At 36.3% G+C, this 24290-nt stretch overlaps 1 protein-coding gene across 21 annotated transcripts in view; it reads left to right on the top strand.

Moving 5' to 3' along the window:
• The window catches only part of SOX5 (SRY-box transcription factor 5), a 1155824-nt gene that overhangs the window by 1022485 nt on the left and 109049 nt on the right, over window positions 1-24290 (top strand). For all 21 annotated transcript variants that reach the window (XM_049885159.1, XM_049885162.1, XM_049885160.1 and 18 more), the window contains one exon: window positions 11675-11760. In XM_049885159.1, the coding sequence (XP_049741116.1) occupies window positions 11675-11760 (86 nt within the window). The remainder of the gene's footprint in view (window positions 1-11674; window positions 11761-24290) is intronic.

The raw sequence follows: 24290 nt of genomic DNA, 5'->3' as shown, positions 1-24290 counted from the left end.
GCATGCTCTTTTACCGTGGAAAGTCGTATTAGAAGGCACATGTTAATCATAAAGGTGCTTGAAAAGTACGGAAGCAGAAAAAAATAATTTAATAAAACAAGCTAAGATAGGAATTCTACAATAGAAATATCTTTCAGCCTAGCAGTGGGAAGGGAAGAAGCAGAAGAGAACTACATGCAACAACTTGTTAAATAATATTGATCATTTAGTTTGGCTCAGTTTTTAAAGAATATATTTAAACTTGTCTTAATCTATTTACATAGTCAGCTCATAACAACTTTTGAAACATTTAAATTCATACAGTGCAGAAGTACCTAAAGCAGTAATTAAAAGTCATCTGCCTATACTGATACAGTTTTATAATCCCACTCCTCAGAGCTAACTACTGTTAACAATTTGATACATATTTTCCCAGATATAGATATGTATTATATACATCCATTGTACATCTAAGGAGCCATAGTGGTGCAATGGTTAAGTGCTTAACTGCTAACTAAAAGGTTGGCGGTTCAAACCCATCAGCCACTCTGTGGGTGAAAGATGTGGCAGTCAGCTTCCATAAAGATTTATAGCCTTGGAAACTCTATGGGGGCAGTTCTACTCTGTCCTGTAGGGTTGCTATGAATCAAAATCATCTCGACAGCAGTGGGTGTATTGTGTATCTAGATCTAGAAATGTAATATAGAGCATGTTCACATATCTATATATTATTATTGCAATGCAGCAAATTGCTTGACACGGGCCCTCTAGCCATAGTCTCCGTAATTCCCACCAAATGACGAGGTGGGACTATGCATATGAGGTGCTTGTGGCCCACCAAGAGTATTGGATAGCTTCCTAATAGTAATAAGATGTATGGTACCCTTGTAGGGGTGGGGTCATGCAAATAAAGTGTGTGGAACCCTAACGAGGGGGTTGGTCACCTTTGCCATCCCAGTAGGCTTAAAATGAGCCATCCTAGAGGTGAGAAGGAAGGATCTCACCAACCCCAAAAAAGAAGAGCCAGGAGTAGAGTGCATTTTTGGATCCTTGCACTGAGATGCTCCTGAAATCATGAGACTGGAAGAGAGAGCTGTAACATCAAAGAGGGCCAGAAGCAGCGGCAGAGAAACAGCAACAGCAGAGGCAGAAGACCTGCAGGAGATAGTGCAGTGGGCTACCCAGCCCCTAGAGTGAGAAAGCTGAGCAACTTCTTCCAGGAGGCTTGCTGGCAGAGTAGGGTGCCTCCAGGCACCTGGTGGGGCTAGGTTTGCTGGCCTAAGGAGCTTGAGCTGAGCACCTTTTGGAAAGGCTTACTGGTGGAGTAGGGTGCCTCTGGGTACTTATCGGTGGAACTAAAAGAGCATTGTAACACTAGCCCAAGCAGGGCAGAGGCCAGGCAGAGGGCTAGAGAAAGACCTACCTGCGGGCACAGCTGAAAAGAGGCTGTCCTGATTGAAGAACTGTATCCTGAACATCCCCGAACCTTAATTGTAACCTGATACTTCCCTAAGAAACCCCATTAACTGTGAATATGGTCTGTGAGTTCTGTGTGGCCATTGCAACAAATTTTCAAACCCAGAAGAGAAGTAAAGAGTGCCATAGAAGGGACAGTTGGTGTCAGAATTGGTAAAAAGTTGGCGAGAGGAGGCGTATCTGACCTCTGCTTCATAGGAATCAGCCTTGGGCTACTGATCTTGATCCTCTTTCCCCCTTGTGAAGTTAGAGAAGGTGGTCAAACACCCCTGCCACACCATTTTTATAATTATATGTATACTATATGTGCCACATAGTACATAATATATATGAGGATGTGTGTTATATAGGCTACCATCTACTTATAAAAAATATATCTTGGACAACTTTCTGAATACTTTTAGACTTAAATTATCTTGCATTATATTTTATTAAATTAGATGCACTGTATTTTATTTGTAATCCCCACTAATGAACATTTAAGTTTTTCTACAAAATTAACAGTTTCAAACAACACTACGGGGATCATTTTTGAATGCATGTACCTGTCCCAAATGAAGTCTTTATGTAACTATTTCCATTCTCAGCATACAATATCTAAGGAGTTTATTCTGGCTCACTGTACTTTCGACCATTCATCACATTAGGTCGTTTGGTTTAAGTGAAGGTTGTATTATTTGTTTTTACTCTAGGGAAGAAGATTCCATAATCTTTCTTAATTTTCAGAGATCTAAAGTTTACCATTCTGGTAGAAATCACTAAGCCAGGAGTCAACCCAAATGTTTATGCCATAGGCTTATGGTTACCGCGGTTTAGGAAGCTTCCTGTTCTCAACCTGTAGATGCCAGATTCTGAATGTACTTCAGTAGGTATATCAAAAGCCCTGATAGACAGAGTAGTGGAATAAGCTATACAGGGTGTTGTAGAATGAAATGCTTGCTAAAGTTTAATATTAAAAGTGAAAAATAAAAGGGAAATAGCATTTGATTTGGTTCTAAGTGACTTATAAGAATGCTCTTTTTCCAAATTCCTACTTTCTCATCCTTTAATCATTTTGGATACTGTTCTCTGTAATCTTTCATTTCCTTAAAAGACACAGAGGCAAAGTGTAGACATAGTATTCTAATATATGTGGACATAGAAGCAGTTCCTTAATTGGTAACTTTCTTTGTAGCTGCTCAAAAAGAGTTAGCGTGTAATCGCTTAAACAATGGTTTGGTAGTAATGGTGGAATACAGGAGGAAAAGGAGACTTCTTTGATTCCTTGTCACCTTTTCAGGGATATTCAGATTTCTAAAATAATTAATGCAGGAATTTTCATTGGTACTAGAATTCATCCAGTTTATGGGCAGGGGAGTGAAGAAAAATGCTAATTATATATGATGAAATGTCTTCCCATTTTGAGAGTTTTTTCTTCAAATTTATACATAAGTTTCTTTATAAACTAGCCAACTAGGTAATTATTAAGCAGGATAAATTTTTCATTTGTTATGCTGTATTAAAAAAAGACATAAAATATATATTTCATTTACAAAATCCCTTACTGAAAAAAAAGTTAGCCACTAACAAAGCAGTCAAGAACTAACAATTATGTCAAAATATCTTCTTTTAAAATAGGTGTATATCAAATGAGCTAATTTATTAATTTTGCTTTCTCAAATAAAATTTGCATGCCATATTTATATTCATTACTTACACGCCCATAACAGTTATTGCATATATTAGCAGTTCTCATAAAAACTTTCCAATGTTAAAAATGATACTAGTCTAGCAAATCCAGAAAGCTTTGCAGATTTTCTGCGTCTAGAAATCCCTTCGCCCTTTCTTGTATACTGTATCAATCGTCCTGGATTGCTTGGACTCCACAAGATGGTTTAGGAAAGTTATTATAAATTTCCACTACTGAAAATGAGAGAGGAAGTACAGCTATAAAGAAGCAAAGTTCAACTTGCTTAGATTTTCAGAAACTCTAAAAGTGATTTGAAACAATCTCAATAATGAGGGATTTTGTTTTTATCATTTCTCTGTTACAGCTCCTTTTGTAGTAGACATTTTGACCATGCTCAGGTGCTTTAACAGCATCATAATAATGCATTCTTGTTAGTGAACTGAAATAATTTTGAGGCCTATGAAATGTGTCTTACAGACTTAAAATACCCATGGAATTCTGAATTGCTGTAAAAATAAAAATTCATGAAAGATATAAATTACAGAATATTACAAAAGAATTATTTGATTATGAAAATATGTTACAGGAGACTCACATGTTTTTTAATAATACCTCCCCCTCCAGTTCCTTATTTTCCCATACCCCAAACATCTAGTCATCTTTCCTCCTGCAACTAGCCTTCCTTTATTCAGTTGATAAACATTTTAACAGCCTTAAACGGACAGCCACTGTGTTAAGAACTGGGGATTTAAAGATAAGTGAGACACACTCTACCGCCTTGGCATGTTCATAGTGTAGTTAGGGAGAATAGAATATAAATAGATGTAATATGATAGAGATATGCATAGCATTTTAGAAAAGTCAGAAGAAAGGGAACTAATTCAAATATAAGGTTGTTTAGGCTCATTATTTATTCAGCAAATATTTGGGGCATTATTAATTATTCAAAAAGAGTACTGAAGCAATGGAAAAGGGGGGGGATGATATTTCTATCCTAAACCATACACCAAAATCATATAGAAGCTCAAATTATATTTTTTTTTCTTCCGTCTAATTGGTCATCAAATCCTATCAATTCTGCCTCCTAAATACTATTCAAATATGTTTCTTCCATGGTTTGTTCAGGCCATTATCATTTTCTGCTTGATTTACTGCAACAGTTTTTTACATGTCTCTTTGCCTCCAATCTCTCCCTCTTGCAATCGATTCTATCCCTTGCCACAAAATCAATCTACCTGAAACACAAGTCAGACTATGTCACTTCCTTGCACAAAATCTTTCAGTGTCTTACTACTGCCTTTAAAATAAAACACAAGGCTTTGCAAGATATGGGTTCTGCCTCCTTCAGCTGCATAGCTCACCATTTCCTTTCTGCATCAGTCACACTGGGAGTATTAAAAAATATCCCTGGATATAGTGGTCAAAAAAGGATAGTGATTATTGTTAGTGTTGCCCTGTGAATTGCTAGGAATTCTTCCCAAACAAGAGTCACCCATCAATTCCTCTACTGGCCCACAAGATGAAAGAAAACAACATTCTCTTCTTCCTTCAAAAGTTGCATCCACACTATGCTTGTTAACTCCCTCTACCTGGAAGTTAGAGTAGTCAGAAATGGGTGTCCTAGGTACCCATCAGAGAAGATGATTAATAAGAGCAATCCTGGATGCACTAGGTGGTAAAGGCTTGCTGTGTGATTCGCTAGCAAGTAGAACACATGAAAAGTAGGTGGTACAATGGTCCTGAAGTCTAATTTGATAGTGAAATTAGCCTTCTTTTAAGAGACACCTGAGCACATAACCATCCGTGACCCTCTTTTCACTTTCCAGGTTGTTACATTCTTTTTTCCTTGAGGTTTCTAGAATACCATGTATATATGTCTACTTTGCTCAGTGTATCATTGAACTGGTTTACACGTTTATCCCCCTCATGTAATTAGGAAGTCCTCGGGGCAAGGATTATGTGTGTTTGTGTGTGTGTGTGTGTGTGTGTGTGTGTGTGTAAGTTTTAGTTTTTATATTCCTCTCACCACCTAGAGCAGGAAATCTGGTGTTTGATGACAAAGCAAAACAAAACAAAAACATTAAAGGCTAATGAGAAACGAGTCTCCTTATTTCGGTGAAGATAATGTCATACAACTTTCCAAAATAGTTACATTAGTTTAGTGGGTGAAAGAATGGATGTTGTCAACCATGGATAAGAACATACTTGATTTTGACAACCCTCCTCAGCCTGAATTACCCTGTCTGTCGGAAAAATTGTTTTTCTTACACCACGTTAGATAGTGTAGAAATGAATATCTCTTAGAATCACTGGAGATAATTAATATCTAAATATCATTACTGTAATATAAATGAAATTACATGTTTTCTGAAGGGTTATTTAATACTAGTTATATCATTTGTTTCACTAGATACTGAAAACTAGGTTGTATTCTGAAAACAATTGACAAACATGCCTCTTAAATTTTTTAGCTTCTTGAAAAATTTTATTTTAGAGCTAGAATTTTCCAAGCTTGGCCTTGAAATAAGAAGCAAATTAATTTTGGAAAGGCTTAGGGAAAAACTGTTCAAATGGTTAAAACCAAAGAAGGAGTAAAATAAATTACTTTTAACTAGTTGAAAGTCAGTTTGAGTAACTTACACATAGTTGAACTTTAAAAGTCAGAATTTTCCATTATCTAGTAGTCTTTACTCGGTAAGTTCCTCATGAGATATTTACAAAATAAGCCTGTTGTAATTTTTTTTTAACAGAGTTATTGGGCACAATTTGATGACAGTATTTACTTCAATTAAAAAAAAAAAATCTTTTTATTGTTTTTCCAGCAGCTTCTGAATTTCTCTTTTGCCATTAAGAACTACCTGATTGTTTGTGAAGCCGTATAGATTTTGTGCCCCCTTTACGACACTGGTGGCGTAGTGGTTAAGTGCTATGGCTGCTAACCAAAGGGTCAGCAGTTTGAATCTGCCAGGTGCTCCTTGGAAACTTTATGGGGCAGCTCTACTCTGTCCTATAGGGCCGCTATCAGTCGGGATCGACTTGACGGCACTGGGTTTGGTTTGGTTTTTTGGTTTACAACACTGACACATGCATGTAATGTGTCTTGGATTTTCATAATTAAGATTTAAATTCTTGTATTGGCTATTTTATTTGTACTTTGTAACTTGGGACAAATTTCAACTGAACCAGCTCTGCATAGACTGGGTCTGAAAAATTGGTAATAAGGTAGACATATTTCAAGTAATGTGTGTGTGTAGAATGGTGGTGGTGGTTGTAATAATATTGTGCCTTAGACACAAACATTTCAAAGCTAGTTGACACCCTGTTTATGATTACATATTTATGTCTTGGAAATTATATGTGATTAAAGATACATAATAGCTGTAGTAGTCTTTTTAAGTCTTGCTGTTTTTTGCAGTCTACTTGTTCTTGTTGGTATTAGTTGCCACCAAGTCAATCCACTTAAACACCAGATATATTGATATGTGTCTGTATATGGCAAAATGTACAAAGTTACTTAGTTCATATAAACCAAATTTCACATATGAACATACATTTGCGCACAGGAAAAAATATATTTATGCATAATCAAAGAAAGATAACTGAATTTTATTAATATACATTCCTGAATTTAGGAAACAGGAAGATAAGATTCTAATGCCTGCATTTAAGAAATTTTATCTCATAGCCTAGATTTTAAATAATGATATTTAAATGTACATGTAGTACTCAATTTGTTATTAACTTCTAGAAACTAGCAATGCATAAGTACCCCCAAACACCTATTTGAGTGTTTTCCTATCAATCCAAATTTATGAGTAAGTGCATTTCTCTAGGATAGGGACCTGGAGTTATCTTTAAGACTTCGTACAAATTATCCTCTGTAATGGTGCTTGTTAAAACTATATTTCATATCCATTGCCTTTTCATAGCCACATCATCTCCTTAAGACTGCAGCATGAGAAGCCTGCCAATTCCCTACCTTCAATCCCTTTTTCCTCTAATTTATTCTATCACCTATCAGTAAGCCAGTTTTTTCTCCAATCCTTCAACATGTCACTCATACTTTGATTGATGCATTTCACCCAACCTAAAAAAAAATCCCTCCCCTCCTCCACCTACAAATCTTCAAGGCCAGGATCACTCTTATTTTTGCCCTTAACTATTCTCCAAAGATTGAAGCCTGAAATTAGTTCTCCCTTAACTCCTATAGCACTGACTAATGGTCAATACTTCTCAAATAAGCATTTAATTAGAAAAGATAAACAGGTAGTCTATAGAGACCAAGTTTTGTTTTATTTTGCTTTTGTTTCCATAGCACCAAGCAAAGTTCTGGCCATTAATTGGCTATAAATGCTTGTTAATAAAGGCTTATTAATTGACTAATTTATAACAGGGAAAATAAATTATATAAAGTGAGTTATCATTGTAAGGAGCAACAAGGCCTCTACACTTTGCTTTAGTTAATTTTAAGATTATATTCATTAAATGAGGAATATAAATGAATTACTTAGTTTGGGGTATTTAAATTGTCAGTTAAGCATACTATAATAATATTTGCTATTTTAGCTAGTTTGCATAGATACAAATTCAGGTTTTAAACATCTAAACTTCCCTTTACCTTATGAAATGTGAAAGTGTTTTTTAGATTAAATAACCAAATTTCTAGATTAGAGTGTCAAAAATAATAATAATGCAAAGCCCTATCATGTAACATTATCTTCTCTCCTGCCTGTATCATAAATTTCCCTCTTTACTGGATCTTTCTCATAAACATACAAACCAACCAAACCCAAACCCAGTACTGTCGAGTCGATTCCGACTAATAGCAACCCTATAGGATCACTGGGTTTTTTTTTTAGGATAGAGTAGAACTGCCCCATAGAGTTTCCAAGGAGTGCCTGGTGGATTCGAACTGCCGACCCTTTCGTTAGCAGCTGTAGCACTTAACCACGATGCCACCAGGGTTTCCCATAAACATACAAGCATACTATAATTTTCCACATACGTGTCTTTTTGGTAAAGCTTTCTTGATCACACATTCCCCTCTAGCTACTGCAAAACTCCTCTGTGGAATTGTCTGTTCCAGTGCTTCTCAAACTCTAGCATGCCAATGAATCATCTGGAAATTTTGTAAAAATTAAAATTCTGATTCGGAAGTTATATGCTTGCCGCCTTAACAAATTACCCCAAAATTTAGTTTCTTAAAACATCAAGTGTTTATCTGGACATAGCTGGTTTCCTGTGGCCCTGGATCTCTCACAAAGTTGCAGTCAAGATGTTGGGAAGGGCTACATTTATCTCTAGGCTGGGTTTGGGGAGGATTCTCTTCTAAGCTCCCTCCTTGGCTGTTGGAAAGCCTCGGGTATTCTCTTGCTATTGGTCAAAGACACCAGGTCCTTGCCATGTTGGCTTCTCCACAGGGCAGCCCACAACATAGTTGCTTGCTCCAATAGAGGGGAGGGGGCAAACAAGACAGAGCATTTTTGTAACCTAATCTCAGGAGTGACATCCTATCACTTTATCATACTGTATTCATTAGAAGGAAGTTACTAGGCACAGCCCACACACAAGAGGAGGGTATTACACAAGGACATAAATACCAAGAGATGGGGATCATTGGAGGTTCCATTTTAGAGCCTGTTTCCCACAGTAGATTTGTGCTGAGGTCTGAAATTCTACATTTCTAAATAACTCCTAGATAATGCCAATGCTGCTTGTCAAAAACTTTTTTTTTTTTTTAAAAAACAAGGGTCTATACTTCCTGCCTCCAATTCTTTTCTTTCTGTAATCTTATATTGATCACACTTACTCCAGTTAGGCTTTTCACACTCTATTCCATGAAAAAATCCATAATTGAGGTTGCCGATGACTTTCACACTGGTATTTGTGGAGCATTTGAAAAAATTGGTCACTTTTTCTGAAATTCTTTCTTTACTTGGCTTTTGGAACTCCAAATTTATCATTTCTCCTCAATCTCGCCTGCTGATTACCTTATCTCCCTGATTATAAGTGTTAGTGTACTCTACAATCCAATCCTGTACTTTTTTTTTTTTTATCTCAGTTAGTTCCTAAGTGATCTAGTCAAAGCCCATAGCTTTAAATCCCTTTATATGCTGACCATTCTCACATTTATGTCTCTTATGTGGACTTCTCTCCTAAAATCCTAACATGGTTAGCCCTGCTGGTGCAGTCTTTAAGAGCTCAGCTGCTAACCGAAAGGTTGGCAGTTGGCATCTACCAAGCTCCTTGTAAACCCTATAGGGCAGTTCTACTCTGTCCTATAATGTCACTATGAGTCAGAATCACCTCCAAGGCAATAGGAATGAACACCCCTGCTTGAATATCTAATTTCAAACTTAAAATGTCCAAAATTGATTTTTTTTTATTCCTTCTCCTCTTCTCCCCCTTTCTGACCACCTGCCAATACTCAGCAACTCTGCTTCTCGTCCATGTTTCCAAACTCCACAAATAGTGCTGCTCCTCAATCAATTGTTAAGTGAAAACCACTTTAGTTATCCTTGAGTCTTCTCTTGCTCTTCTTCTCATATGTAGATAGTCATTAAGTTTTTGTCAGTTCTACCTCTTGAAAATTAGATGAATCTCCCCATTACTTTGCATCTTCAGTGTCACCATCCTAGTCCAAACTATTATTACTGTTTGTATAGATTTCTGTACCTGCTCACTAATTGATTTAGAGCCTCCAAACACCAGCCCAGGCGATCTTATGCAACAACAAAAAAATTTTTTTCCATGCTCATGGTTTCTTTTCTCCTAGAGGATACAGTTTAGACTCTTTCATATTGTTTATAAAGCTGTACATAATCTGACCCCTGAGTCCCCCTGCAGCCCCTTTTATCTCTACTTTCCTCCCTGTACTTCTTCAACCATGTAGGGAATGGTCTATTGTTCAACACTCTCATTTGACTCTCAGTCTTCATGAAAATTACTTCCCTGCCTAGAACACTCTTCCCTTCTTTTTGCCTTGCTCACTTTAAAATTTTCAGGTTTCAGCTTAAGCGTGACCTCTTCCTGGAGACTGCCTTTGACCTCTTAGACTACGTTTGGGGAACCTGCAGTGTAGTCTATAGCACTATATACTTCCCTGTTTTAGCAGTCATTATTTTTTATACTAATCATATCTTTTTCTCCCATTAAACTTTAAGCTCTGAGGCAACTAGATGAGCAGAGGTAGATTCAGGTATTTTGAAGCCGAAAACATAATTTGAAGGACCTTCTTTAAGAATAAAAATACAAAAGTTATATATTCAAACTTAGGTATAAAAGTGAATATGTATGTATAACAAGAAATCACAGCAAAGTATAAAATTAAGGACATGAACAAGTTTAAAAACATATGACCCTGTGAACACACTGCTAGGAGACCCCTCCCAGAACTCGATGATTAAGCTTCAAGAAATTCCCAGTAAATCCACTTCTGCATATTAGTCTTTTTAAAGCTCTATTTCTCATGCCAAGGGTAATGCTTAACCCATAGCAGGTGCTCAATAAATATTTTTGAATGAATATGTCTAGTTATTTAACTTACATTATTCATATATTTGACATGTGATACATTTTTCAAAAATTAGGTTTCTAAGAAAATGTTTCATATGTTATAAATTGTTCTTACAGTTACTGTTTTCAATTAATTGCTGTTATCATATTCCAAATGACTAATAATATGAATTACTAGTTGTATCTGTTAGGAGATCATTAGGCTGTATGCAGAAAGTCTGTCACATCTCTTCACTAAGTGAAAAAGCCTATTGATTTGGATTAAGAATATATAGAATAATCCTTTGGTATGTGCATCTGTGTGCACAAACATGTATGTTTGTGTGTGTCTCTACATTTTTATAGATCATATGTAATAAAACTTCAAGGTTGATTTTAATCAGTTGTGTTTTTTTAAAAATTTTTAAGGGTATTCACAGAAACAAAATCCTTTGGAGGGGAACCGCCTACTGTTTTCTGGATAAAATCTTTTGTGCAACATTTACCTCTGGAGTGACAAGAAACCAGTATTTTATATAACTTAAAGAGTACATAAAATGTCTTCTTTATCATAAATTTGTTCATAAGTTATTATGTAAGAGATTCTTTAATTCAATACAATAACACAGTATCCAAAAGATAAGCTATTTGTCTTAAATCTTTGGAGGTCAGTTTGTTAAAGTAAAAATAAGTTAAGCTCCTTTTAGAACATTATAAATTTGCTGTGATCATATCAAGATTGTCAGGCATGTGTGTGTGTGTGTGTGTTATAAAATGCAGCCCTCTGATCAATGAGCACTTTTTCTCCCATTTTCCTAAATACATCATGAAAAAAGGATGAGGTTTCCGCCTTAATTGCTTGTGCCTTTTATTCACATTCCTCCCTCAGCCAGAATTGTGAAAAGAGTGTTAGTAAAAGGCTGCACAATAGAGCTTTTCATTAGGCCTCAGCAAGGCACACAAAAGAAGGCTTTTGGAAAGAGTGAATGCGTGAGTTTAATTTGCAGGTGGAGAGTAGATAAAAGGTGCTGACGCCTCTATTATTCTCTTACTTAGGTGACCCTTACCCTGTTCAGCTGATCCCAACTACCATGGCAGCTGCTGCCGCAGCAACACCAGGCTTAGGCCCACTCCAACTGCAGGTAAGTCAGGAAACAATACAGAAGAGACAAAGGTTAAGTAAATATCGAAAACAGCTATTATCGTGTTAAAGCAAAATAAAACTGACTAGTGATATCTGTCTCACAGTTTTCTTTTTTTTTAATTTATTGGTACTGATCCTCAAACACAAGTTGAGAGATGGAGTCTCTTAGTTTTTAGCCCTATTTTCTCTACTTAAGGTAGCTTATTGTAAGCTTTTATTGCCTGGTATGATTTAACAAATAAGTTGGACTTTTGGTCTGATTACTATTTGCCATAATTTCATCCCAGAATGGTCCCTATCAAGACAAAAGGAAAAAAATGCAAAAAAGATATGCAAACGTATAATTATGGATCAAGGCAACTTAAAGTAGCATGTATTTAAAATTGTTCAAGATGCCTAATAATGAAGCATTCTGTAGGTCCCTTTATTCTCCTGCTAATGCCAGCTCAGTTGGGCAGACAAGGAAAAGTAGACCAAATAAACAAGTGATTAAATGAGTACAACTCTATCCTGAACATCCCAATTAAAATCCTTTTAGCCCTGCAGAATCCATATTTCCATGCATGTAAGAATGCCAGTGATAACTTTACCAGATGTACATGTAAGTGGTTTTAGAAATTTTGTTTCTGGTATTGAAAAGAGAATCCATACAGTTACATTTAAAGTAGCTTTCATTAGTTATTTTAATCTTTGAATCAACATGCTACAAAATCTATCATAGTTTCCATTGTAATGTACCTTACAGTTGTGCATTTAATAAGAAAAAAGTCATTTAGTAATGGGATTTATCTCCCTTCTGATAAGTTTTATGCTTTCCTTAGCCTGAAAGATATAGCATGTTTGTGGAGCCAAATGTAAAGCAGCTGTAGTTAATAAAATTAAATTGTATTCATGAAAGTGCATTGTCATAATAGATGAACTTAGTCTGTAAGGCAAAATGTAGTTCTACATTGTAGCATCAAGAGACAGATACATCTGGCTGTCACGTGGGATTGTGAGAAGACCTGGTGGGTTTCTGTAAAACCAGTCGCGTTTCATAGGAGGAACTGCCAGTATGATAGCGGAGACATACTGTGTTCTGCAGAGGTTAATAACGTTCACTCCTTTTCCACCTTTTCTACGAAAAGCTATAGTGTGTGAGCTATTTCTTTGAGCTGGAAATACCTTGGGAAGTGTTGGAGCCATGGGGAGAATAAAAGTAACATAACATTTGTTATCCTTTGAAATGGCATCTGGGGAATAACTACAATACAGAAAAATGATTGTAATAGGTAAAAGTAAAAAGAGGAGTGGAGTTACAGGAAGAGGGGAGATTTGAATGTGGAAATAGTTTTAGGATATCAGTTTTCAAAGCAAGTTAGACATTCTCGTTCCTTTTCACTGTGGGGTTATAGGTGAGAAGAAGTGAGGGCAAGTCGGAGGCATCCCTTATGTTTTATTACAGGACTCTAGTAGAAAGCCAGTCCACTAGGGAACCATTTCATTTTGTTTTCCTTTAGAGATGATAGTAGAATATTTGATAAAAAATTAAGTCTTATTTCTGTTCTTATGTGATAATCATATTCCCTTAAAATTTAGGAATATAAAAAATTTTTCTTTATCAGAAAATAAGGAAAACTTAAAGCATAAACATATTTGCTCTTGCTTTAACTATAATTTGATCTATAATGGGATAAAGTTCCTTTTTATAGCAGTGATATTTTACCATGAAAATTTATGAGTTTTAGTTAGAATTCCAAGTAATCAGCATTTTGTTATAACAAGTAAATTAATAATCCAAAACTCTTTCATGGTGTCTTAGTCATCTAGTGCTGCTATGACAGAAATATGGCAAGTGGGTGACGTTAACAAAGAGAAGTTTGTTCTCTCATAGTCTAGTAGACTACAAGTCCAAATTCAGGGCATGAGCTCCAGGGCAAAGCTTTCTCTCTCTTCCGGCTCTGGAGGAAGATCTTGGTCATCAGTCTTGCCTTGGCCTGGGAGCATCTCAGCACAGGGACCTCAGGTCCAAAGGATGCGCTCTGCTCCTGGCATTGCTTTCTTTGTGGTATGAGATCCCTCTGTCTCTCTGCTTGCTGCTCTCTTTTATATCTCAAAAGAGATTGGCTTAAGACACTATCTCATCTTGTAGGTTTCATCAATATAACTGCCACTAATCATCTCATTACATCATAGTGACAGGATTTACAACACATAAGGAAATCATATCAGATGACAAAATGGTAGACAATCATACAATACTGGGAATCATGACCTAGGCAAGTTGACAGATATTTTTGGGGGATACAATTCAGTCCATGACAGTAAGCCATTAAAAAAATAATAAAAAAAAATATGTACAAACACACATACACATATCTTCTGTTAATGAAAAAGTAGTATTCAGGTGCAGACACATTCCAAAAGCATGTCATGGCGGAGACTCTAGCTTTTTCTTTGAAGTGAATTGACTCTCCCGCCTTCACTACAGTGCTTACACCAACTCATTTTTCTACTCATCACTGTTATTATATTCACAGGCCCCTAACCCTGACTTCAGCCTTCTCTACAGTTGCTCTCTGTGCTTTAAGGCAGCACCTCAATATTTTCTTCTCCACAGACCTGCCCAGATGGGTAGAAGAAAAGCTAATTACAAAGCCTAGTCAGAATTCTGGTGGCGTAGTGGTTAAGAGCTATGTCTACTAACCAAGGGGTTGGCAGTTTGAACCCACCAGGTGCTGCTTAGAAACTGTATGGGGCATTTCTACTCTGTCCTATAGGGTTGCTATGAGTCAGAATCAACTCGACGGCAGTGGGTTAATGGGTAGTCAGAAGTTTTGTCTTAACCCCAATCTTGTAAACCTGTTTTTGAGAAGATTCATCTAAGTCAAGTATAGCGTGTGAACCAGTTTTAATATTCTCCAAACTCTGTTTTTATTGTACTCTGTTAACTATCCATTTTCCACTCCTTAATAATATCTTGAGTAGAATCCATCACGTTCTGGTCCCTTTCAGCTATTAAGACTTCATTTTGGTTATTAGGATTCAATTCTTGCTGGAAACTTTACTTTCATATCCAGTTCACATCTTGTTGCCTCCTCTTCCCTCAGTAGGCAAGAACCCTGGATCTAGAGACCGGAAGTGAGGAAGGGTGTGGCTTGTTCTTTTGCTGCTTCAACTCCAGCTTACTGCCTGTGCAGATGTGGATTGGGGAAGGAGAAGGGAGCGTAATGTACCTCTGAGACACCTTGGAGGTAGTGTACGTGTAGTTTTCTTGGAGTCTTGGAGTCTTTCTCAGTAGGCTAAGGTATATTTGATGATCTGTGCTTCCAACCATCCTTCTGTTTAGGGCATCACCTTCCTTGGTCAGCAACTGTTTAGGTAGCAAGCATCCTGCCTCCTCCTTCAGCCTCAGTGTTCTTTCTCAGAAAACCCTGAGGCATTCCATTAAGGTTCTCTTCCATGCCCTCTAAGGGCTATGGAGGCACTACACCACAGACCTGGTCCCAACATGAAACATGTACACCACCTTTCTTCTCCATACCACCCCCAGATTTAGAAAACATCTGATGAAAAACAGGCGCTGCTCTGTCTTGATTTACATACACCCCAAACTCCAGTGTCAAGTTCTCTTAAGAACTCTCTCACCATGTCCCTAGTGGGTGGGACTTTAACTTTTTCAGCTCAACAAGCATCCAGTTGTGGAACAATAAGCAAGTTTCTCCTTCTTTCAGGCTTCTCCAGTTTTTATGAATCTGCCTCCTAACTTGACAAGGGTGGGAGGAGCACCTTTCTTCAAGAACCAAGCCCTCTCATAAAGCTGTAGACCCAATTCTCTCTTTCCTTACCTCTCTCACAAGATACCCATTCATATGTACTGTGGCGGGGGTGGGGGGTGGTGGTCAGAAAGTGGAGAAGGGAGAATGAGGAAGAAGTGAGAAGCAGCGTGAATGTTTATTGAAACAGGGCTAGTTCAGCCAAATTTTAATAAGGGGGAGGTGGTGGTTTAGGTCTTGTCTAGCACCAATTGCTGGTGGCTCTCTTTAAAACCACCAAAAGTTTGTTGTTGGTGGTTTCTTAACTTGGATTCTGTTTTTGTTTTTGTTTAATCAGGGAGCTGTAAACTCAGAGCTGCATTTTACAAGGCAGCAGTAAGAAAGGTTGGTTGGAAACTCTATAGGGCGGTTCTACTCTGTCCTATAGGGTCACTATGAGTCAGAATCGACTCGACGGCAGCAGGTTTGGTTTTTTTGGTTTATCCTCATACAATGGCAGTGGGAATAGCATGGTTGTTGATGTTGTTGTTAGCTGCCGTCCAATTGCCCCAACTCGTGGGGACCCCATACACAACAGGACAAAACTCTGCCTAGCCCTGCTCCATCCCCATGATCAATTCAGATCAGACTGTTGTGATGCATAGGTTTTCATTGGCTGATTTTTTACATCAAGCACCAGGCCTTTCTTCCTAGTCTCTCTTAGTCTAGAAGTTCCAGACTAATAAGCATCATAGCAACACACAGGCCTCCACTGACAAAGGGGGGGTGAAAGTGCATGAGGCGCATTGGCCAGGAATCATGTGGTAGGTGGGAGTTTTTCACTGAAACACCAGTGCCTCAATGGGATACCTATATTATAATTAAAACAAAAAGTTTGCTATTTTCCTTTCCTTATGTCTAAAAAAAATAATTTAAACCATGGAAAGTGCCATAACAACTGATATCACTAGCTCCCAGAAGCCATGGTTTATAGAGTACTTTCTTAAACTAGGTTCTCTGGTAAGGGTTTTACAAGGCTTGTCTCACGTAATTCTTATTACAGAACTTTGTCTTCTATATTCACTTCTCCATTTGATAAAGAAAAAAAACAAATTATAGAATTCAAAACTCCTGGTCTTTAAACAATTTGCATTTCCTTCTCTAAGCGTAGGAGATTTTATTTTAAACTTTGGAGTCACTGCCCCTTTTAACGCATTTGCTAACTCAGTAATCTGCTAATCAAATCACAACAATAGCACTGATTAATTGGCGCTAACACAAATGCTCTGTACACATCGCAATACTGAAAGCAAAGCGGGATTCATAATGACAGCTGTCTACTTCAGACTCTGCATTTTCCATTTCATGTCTCTTTACACAGATATATGTTAATTCAAGTCCTTGTTTTTAACACCTAGCTCTCAGGAGGGACACTAAATATATTTCTACTTATAGTTGACTTTGTTTAGCTACCATTTGTTTTTCTTTTGAAATGATTTTTTGCATATAATTGCTCACACTTGGGTCATGTTATGATAAGTCAAAGCAATAACCAGACCTTTATAAGAAAGAATAAATAGATGAGTACAATGATTTTATAAGGCAATCAAAATGATAGGCTTTAAATAAAACCACCATTTATTACTTAAATATTATTTTGTGTCTCTGGAGATCCTTACCATTAAAAAAAAAAAAAGCCAAAACTCTTTATGTGAAAAATAACCTAACTATATACTTCTTTGAGCAGCTAAGATATTCTAAGCACTGTTATATATTTATTTTTTATAGAGAAAAGTTGGCTTAATTGAGATTATATATATAAAGAAGACAACATGCTGTACCGAGACACCATTTTATCTTTTTTATAATGAAATAGTCACTTTCGTCTCTTTTCCTTTCAAGTCTTTCCTGTGCTTCAGACCCATATGTCTAACTGCTTGTTGACTATCAAAAGGAAATATAGATGTGTACAGGCAGCATAAACTGAGCCCAGATGGAACTCACCAGTTCTCTTCCTTGATCCCAGATCTGTGCATCCTCTGGTCTTCTTTAGTGAATGGTATCATTCCATCTACCGCCCAACCCAGATATATGAGTAGTGTCCTTAACTCCTCTTTCTCCCTCTTCCCTTACATTAATTCACCAAGTCTATTGATTCCACCTATTAAATATCTCAAGAATTTGTCTATTTCTTTTCATCATAACTGTCACTCTTCTGGGCCAGGTTACCCTCATTGCTTACCTAGTTTACTGCAATCATGCTTTTACTGATCTTCCTGTCTTTGGTGTTGCCTCATTCAATGCACTTGCTACTACACATTAGTGAGAATGACCTTTCTAATTTTAAAAAATCCAGTTATATCCTCCTCCTACTTAATGTCCTTAAATGACTCCCTGGTGTTTTCAAGCTCCTTGCCCTCTGTGGATTTTTGCATGTCGCATGTTCTCTTCCTGAAACCTGTTACCCATCATCATTACCAGGCTAACTCCTACCTACCCTTTAGATTTCAGGTTAAAACCTTACTTTTTCACAGAAGACTTTATTGATCCAAAGTCTCAATTAAAGTAGCTCCTATGTGTACCCAGGGCACACTTATTTTTCCTCTCATAGCACTTGTAGAATATGTTCTATATATTGCTTTCTAGCTTCTACCAGATGGAAAAGTCTATGAAGTCGATGACTTAACATTGTTTACACATAACCTAGTGCTTGAAATATTTATGGGCTCAATAAATATCTGTTAAATGAAAGTGTGAATGAATGAACCTTAACATTAAAATTATAAATTATGTTATCTATTTTATTCAAATAGCTGTACCCACTCTATAATATTGGAATTAAGCTGAATATCAATGATTAGTTTCATATATAAATTATTCCCTATCTTTTCAAAGGAGTCCTTGAGTGGATTCACATGGCTAATGCACTCAATTGCTAACCAAAAGGTTGGAGGTTTGAGTCCATCCAGAGACACCCTGGAAGAAAGGCTTGGTGATCATCTTCCCAAAAAATTAACCATTGAAAACCCTATGGAACACAGTTCTTCTCTAACACACATGGGGTCACCATGAGTTGGAAGATGACTCGACAACAACTGGATCTTTTAAAGTGAGACAATAACAGGAATATAAATATCAAAAGCATCGTTAGCACATGGAAAAACAAATAAGTAGTTTGAATTCAACTAAGATATACGTTAAAACTATGTAATAAAAAAAGACTCCCATTTGCTGAGATAAAAGAAACATACCGAAGAACTCTATATGCCTAGTATGTATTCAGGACTAGTTTTCTCACCTTATTTAAGTATTTGCTCTAATATCATCTCTTTGAGGCCTACCTTAACCAATGTATTAAAATTGTAAAATAATTCATCCACAGATATCATACTTCCTATTTCCCTTATTCTGCTTTTTTTTTCTATAGCACTAGTCATCTTTACAGAGCCCTGGTGGCACAGTGGTTAAGAACTCGGTTGCTAACCAAAAGGTCAGCAGTTCAAATCCAACAGCTGCTCCCTGGAAACCCTATGGGGCAGTTGTACTCTGTCCTATAAGGTTGCTATGAGTCAGAATCCACTCGACGGCAACGGGTAGTCATCTTCAAACTATATAATTTACTGATTGTGTTTTAAATTTATTGTCTGTCTTCTCCAAATATAGTAAACACCATGAGGGCAGGGATCATCATTTGTTTTGTTACAATAATGTATCTCAAGTGCCCAGAAGCATGCCTAGGAAATAACAGGCGCTCAGTGAATATTTGTTAAATGAAAGAAACAATCACGAGGTCATAATAGTTTTAAATATAACAACAGAGCAGTGTATGATTAACTTCTGGAACAAATGATGTCAATTCAAAGACCAAAGAATTTAACTTTTTTTTGTCCCTATTGAAAGATTCTTTTAGTGTGGAAAAAAAAAAAAAAACCCTGCTAATTCTATCTCTCCTGCTCTTTTCTCCCTTTTTCTTACCATAATCATGGGCTGCTGCATAAGGAGTGTGTTTTGAATATTTATTACAGATTATCTGATCCCTTTAACGGAAACCCTGGTGGCATAGCAGTTAAGTGCTACGGCTGCTAACTAAAAGGTTGGCAGTTCAAATCCATCAGGTGCTCCTTGGAAACTCTATGCGGCAGTTCTACTCTGTCCTATAGGGTCGCTATGAGTCAGAATTGACTCAATGGCAATGGGTTTTTTTTTTTTTTTTTTTGGTTTAATTCCTTTAAAGTAATTATAACTTATCAAAGACCAAATATTGCACTATTTGATTATTACTATGGTGTGTTTTTTATGTATGTACAGACATAAATATGAGAATATGAACTAATAGAGGTACTTTTATTGCCTCAATATGGCTCACCTTGCCAATACAACACTAAGGTTAATATTTCGAAGCAATTCAAGAAGGTATTACCAAAATGGGAAGTAGGCAATTAGCAGTTACATATTCTGAGTATACCTTCTTCCCCTCTGCTTCCTCCTGCTTTTTTTTTTCCCCCCTTCTTCCTCTTCGAACCACTCTTCTTTCCCTCTAAGAACCAATAATGCCTTTAATATTTGTTTTCCTGTTGTGATCTCTTTTTAAAGGAGGGTCATTAGTTTATAAAGAAAAATGATCTAGCTTAATTTCAATATTGACAAGTAGGCATTCCTATTTAAGCTAAAAAATTTATACTCTGAATTTTTAGACATTCATGCTAGATAAAATCAGCTAAGAGAACTGTTTAATTAATAAGACCAAATGATGGCAACAGTCCATCTAACATTTATTTCTTATATTCATTTTTGTTATTTCGCATTTTGCTTTATGGGCATCATGAATATTTTTAATAGTAGTAGTTGTAATGTAGTATACTACTTCAATTTTTTTTAACTAGGATTCTAAAATGTGAAATTGGAAGGAAATATTTATCCACTTATTTCTCGCTTTATAAATACTGTATTTGTTTTGGCCAAAAGATGGTTGCCACCTGTTATACCTATAGGAAGCCAAAAATGTCGACTCCCACCAATGATTAATAGTGATAAGCAGAAGGGAAAAAGACTGCAATTCTTCTTGGATCATCATATTTTACTCAAAGTAAGCAAATAGCATTCAATCATGAATTTCTATTGAATTAATTGTACTTTTAAAATGATTCTGTTTAGAGAAATCCATAGTACTAATTTTGGAAATAAAGACTCGAAATTCCAAATTGTCGTAAATGAAATCACATGAGGATGCAGCTCCAGGAATTAGTAACATCAATAACCAGCTTTCTTGGGATACAGAAAATGATAAATGATGTGTGATCATGTTAGAGAATGAACCATAGAAAATATCAACTGAAATCAATCTTTTGTCATAGCTATCAAAGGCACATGGCAGTTATAGTGAAAATGGCTTAAGAGTCTATCTGATACAGAGTAACACAAGGTAGACGTGGATGAAAAATTCAAGTTCATCTTTTTATCGGCCTCCCCTCTAGTCTTGAAGGAGGTCAATAGTTATGACAGGACACAAGTAAATGCTTCCTATTTCCCAGAGCACTGTGAATGACTGAGCATGGATTTACGTGGCTGGCCAAGAGAAACCAACCCAGAAAATCAATAAAGAAGGAATAACCATATTGTAACATCTAAATGTGAGGAATTTTATTATTGAAGGAATTCCTTGCAAGGATGAATGTAAACTACCTAAATACCCTACCACCCCTTAACTTTTTAGGTGGCAGTCATTTCCCTGCAGGGTGAAAAATGATCAACTTCTCCTCGTTTCAGTTGCAACCCTGGTGAGCTGTTTGCTGTTGGACTTCTGTCTGCATGAGTGAGTTTTCTTGCAGGTTATAAGACTGAATTCCCTCTTTTCCCCTCCCTTCGACCCTGAGCCTGCAGGGCAGACAGACAGAAGCACACATATGATTAATACAGCACAGCTGCAAGAGTGAGTCATTTGCATATGTATTAATAGAGGAAAAAAAAAACCTAACAACAACAATTAAATTATATACAGAGACATCCTGCATACTAAAGAACATATGCTAATAGGACTGAAAGAGTGCAGCCAACATTTTCTCTGACTTTTCCAAGCCCATATGGGCTAGAGTCAGAGCCCAGCAGTTTTCAAGAATCCCCTTTAAGGAAGAACCTGTTAGGAACTGCTTCCGTAGTTATTACCACCTCTAGGGTTCCCAGGAGGTGTTTGACATTTGGACAATGGAAATGGTACAAGCAGTGTCTTTGTCATGCTATTTCTGTGTTTCCTTGTTTTCAGCAACTTTGTGGTGTCTCAGTACGTGCTAAGAGAATCATCAGTACACACAAGCTTTACCACAGCATTTGTTTTTATTTTACCAACCAGTGAAATAAATGGTAAACTTGGAAATTATATTTCAAGTTCTATCAGTGCCTACACTAAAGTAACATAACTCTGTCAGAGCGAGGTTTTCTGATCACAAGTCCATGCCCATTCCTCAAAGGCATCCTGTGTTCTTTTAATCAAAACATGGTTACCAGTTGTTGTTAAGTCAGTCTCGACTCACCCCATGTGTGTCAAAGTAGAACTGTGCCCTGTAGAGTTTTCAGCGGCTGATTTTTCAGAAGTAGATCACTAAACCTGTCTTCTAAGGCACCTTTGGGTGGACTTGAACCTCCAACTTTTCAGCTAGTGGCCTAGGGTGCTAACTCTGTACCACGTAGAAACTCCAAAACATGGTTAGGTTACTTTTAAAGTGTTTTGAGGTTAATTAATGTACATAAAAGGGTTTCTAAGGCTTAAGGCCAACAGTAGATATCATCATGGAAATGACACAAATTTATCGATACCTTAAAAGTATATAGTTTTGTATACTTTTTTAAGAAAAACAGAATTACTCAATTTTCTGTTCTGGGCTATCTGAAAGAGCAACTAATATTCTTTGAACTCACAGATTATATTTGTTAGAAATTCAACATTTAACCTAATTGTTGATTTAGCTTTTGTTACTAGTTTACTAGTATCCTTTAATTTATTCAAAGAAATGTTTTATGAAGAAAATTCAACCTTGGAGTAAATTTTACATAAGTAAAAGTTACCATCTTATTAAGACCAGTAACCATCTTGGGTCTAAAGAATGCCTGTTAAGAGGAACAAATGCTGAGTTTTTCTTGGTACCAGAAATCCATTGACTATTATCCATTATTTTTATTGGTAGGTATCAAAGCATGCGACTGAAACATGTAAATTATATTACATATACCTGGTAACCATAGGATCGATGTCTTCTTCGTTAATTAATTAGATAAAGGAAAATTTAGTCTCTGAGCAAGGGATAATTAAAGAGAAGATGACATAAAGATTAAAGCAATTTTTTTTAATATATCGTATTAAGGCATTGTGTTTAGAATAATATTTTAAGAAATTACTATTAATTAATGAAAGCAATATAGCATAATGGTTAAGAGCATGGTAGCTGCAACCAGCTGTGCCTTATATCATGGTTTGGCTACTTACTAGCTGTGTGACTTTGGGAAAGTTACTTACCCTCTCCATGCCTCACTTTTCTAGTCTGAAAAATGTAGGTATAAATGATATCTTACTATTAGAATTAAATGAAATAATACATATATCATGTATTTATTCACCAAAAAGTATGTGCCAGGCAATGGTAAATGTTTGGTATTATTAGTTGACTAATAAATGTTATCAACTGATATTAAAAGAATTTGTATTGGCTAAAGGAAGTCTTGCAAATTAGAACACGGCAGACTTGGTTGTCAGGGAACCTCCAAAGCAAGTTAATAAAATTGAGGCAAAATTTTCTTTTTTATGAAGAAATTCCCCTGTGTGGTATAATTTAAAGGCCCCTCACAAGAGTCTAAGGGAGGCAATGAGTTTACTTAACCAAGTAGGTACTTGGGGTATAGTGTTCCATATTTTGCTATTGATCACTTTTTATTTCAATAGCTAACATCTCCGTTAGGAGAATAATACATCCTGTCAAGTCCTTTTTTTCCATGGGTACAATACAAATTAAACGTTTCCATGAGCTGCTTCTAACTTTTCTAAACAAAGTACCTTATGAAGTCTAAAATAATCCTGTTAATCGTTGCTTTGAATGTAACATGTAGTTTTTTTTTTATTAAAAACAATTTTCTGGTATAAGCATTCAAAGGTTACTCTTTTTCAAAATATACCTCTTATTCTACTTTTCTATTATTTAGAGTTAGATTATTTTTCAAATTAAGAAACTTTATAAACTTTTCATTATTTTCTTTCGAAAAAAACTACTGTTACACACTTCAATATGGAAATGAGTTATTTTTATAGACCCCATCGTATCCTTGAAATTTTATTCAGGAAATATTTATTTTTTTTTTGCTGCTGAGCTAAGCAACATAAGAAACACGAAGATGAATCGGTCAAGGATCCCTGATGGATCATAGAGAGGCTTGAACTTTAAGAGAATGAACGGATGGGAAAGTTGAATAGGGTCTGAAGAAAGTCATACAACCGCTGTCTTAAGTGTATTTGCAATGGAAAGGACCTCAGAAACCACTGAAAACAGTTTTCAAACTGTTCACTGGAGTCCAAGAGGCTCCAAGAACCCCCAAACAGTATCATTCACTTTTATATATTCAGGTCTACTAGTTAAGATTGTTTGAATAAAAGATTCTGCTGCTAAAACAAAAGTTAAAAACTATTCTATTTCAATTTCTTAATTTGAGTATAGGAAGTTTAAGTAGAGCTGAGACTGGAATCCTAGCAGCTAAAAGCTAAATCTAGCTTCTTCCCATTATACCATGGTATCCTTAACAATAAATGTATATA

This window comes from Elephas maximus, chromosome 4 (assembly GCF_024166365.1).
Source record: "Elephas maximus indicus isolate mEleMax1 chromosome 4, mEleMax1 primary haplotype, whole genome shotgun sequence".
NCBI classification, from domain to species: Eukaryota; Metazoa; Chordata; class Mammalia; order Proboscidea; family Elephantidae; genus Elephas; species Elephas maximus.
The sequence above is the reverse complement of the archived record's forward strand: the minus strand, read 5'-3'. Positions and strand labels throughout refer to the sequence as shown.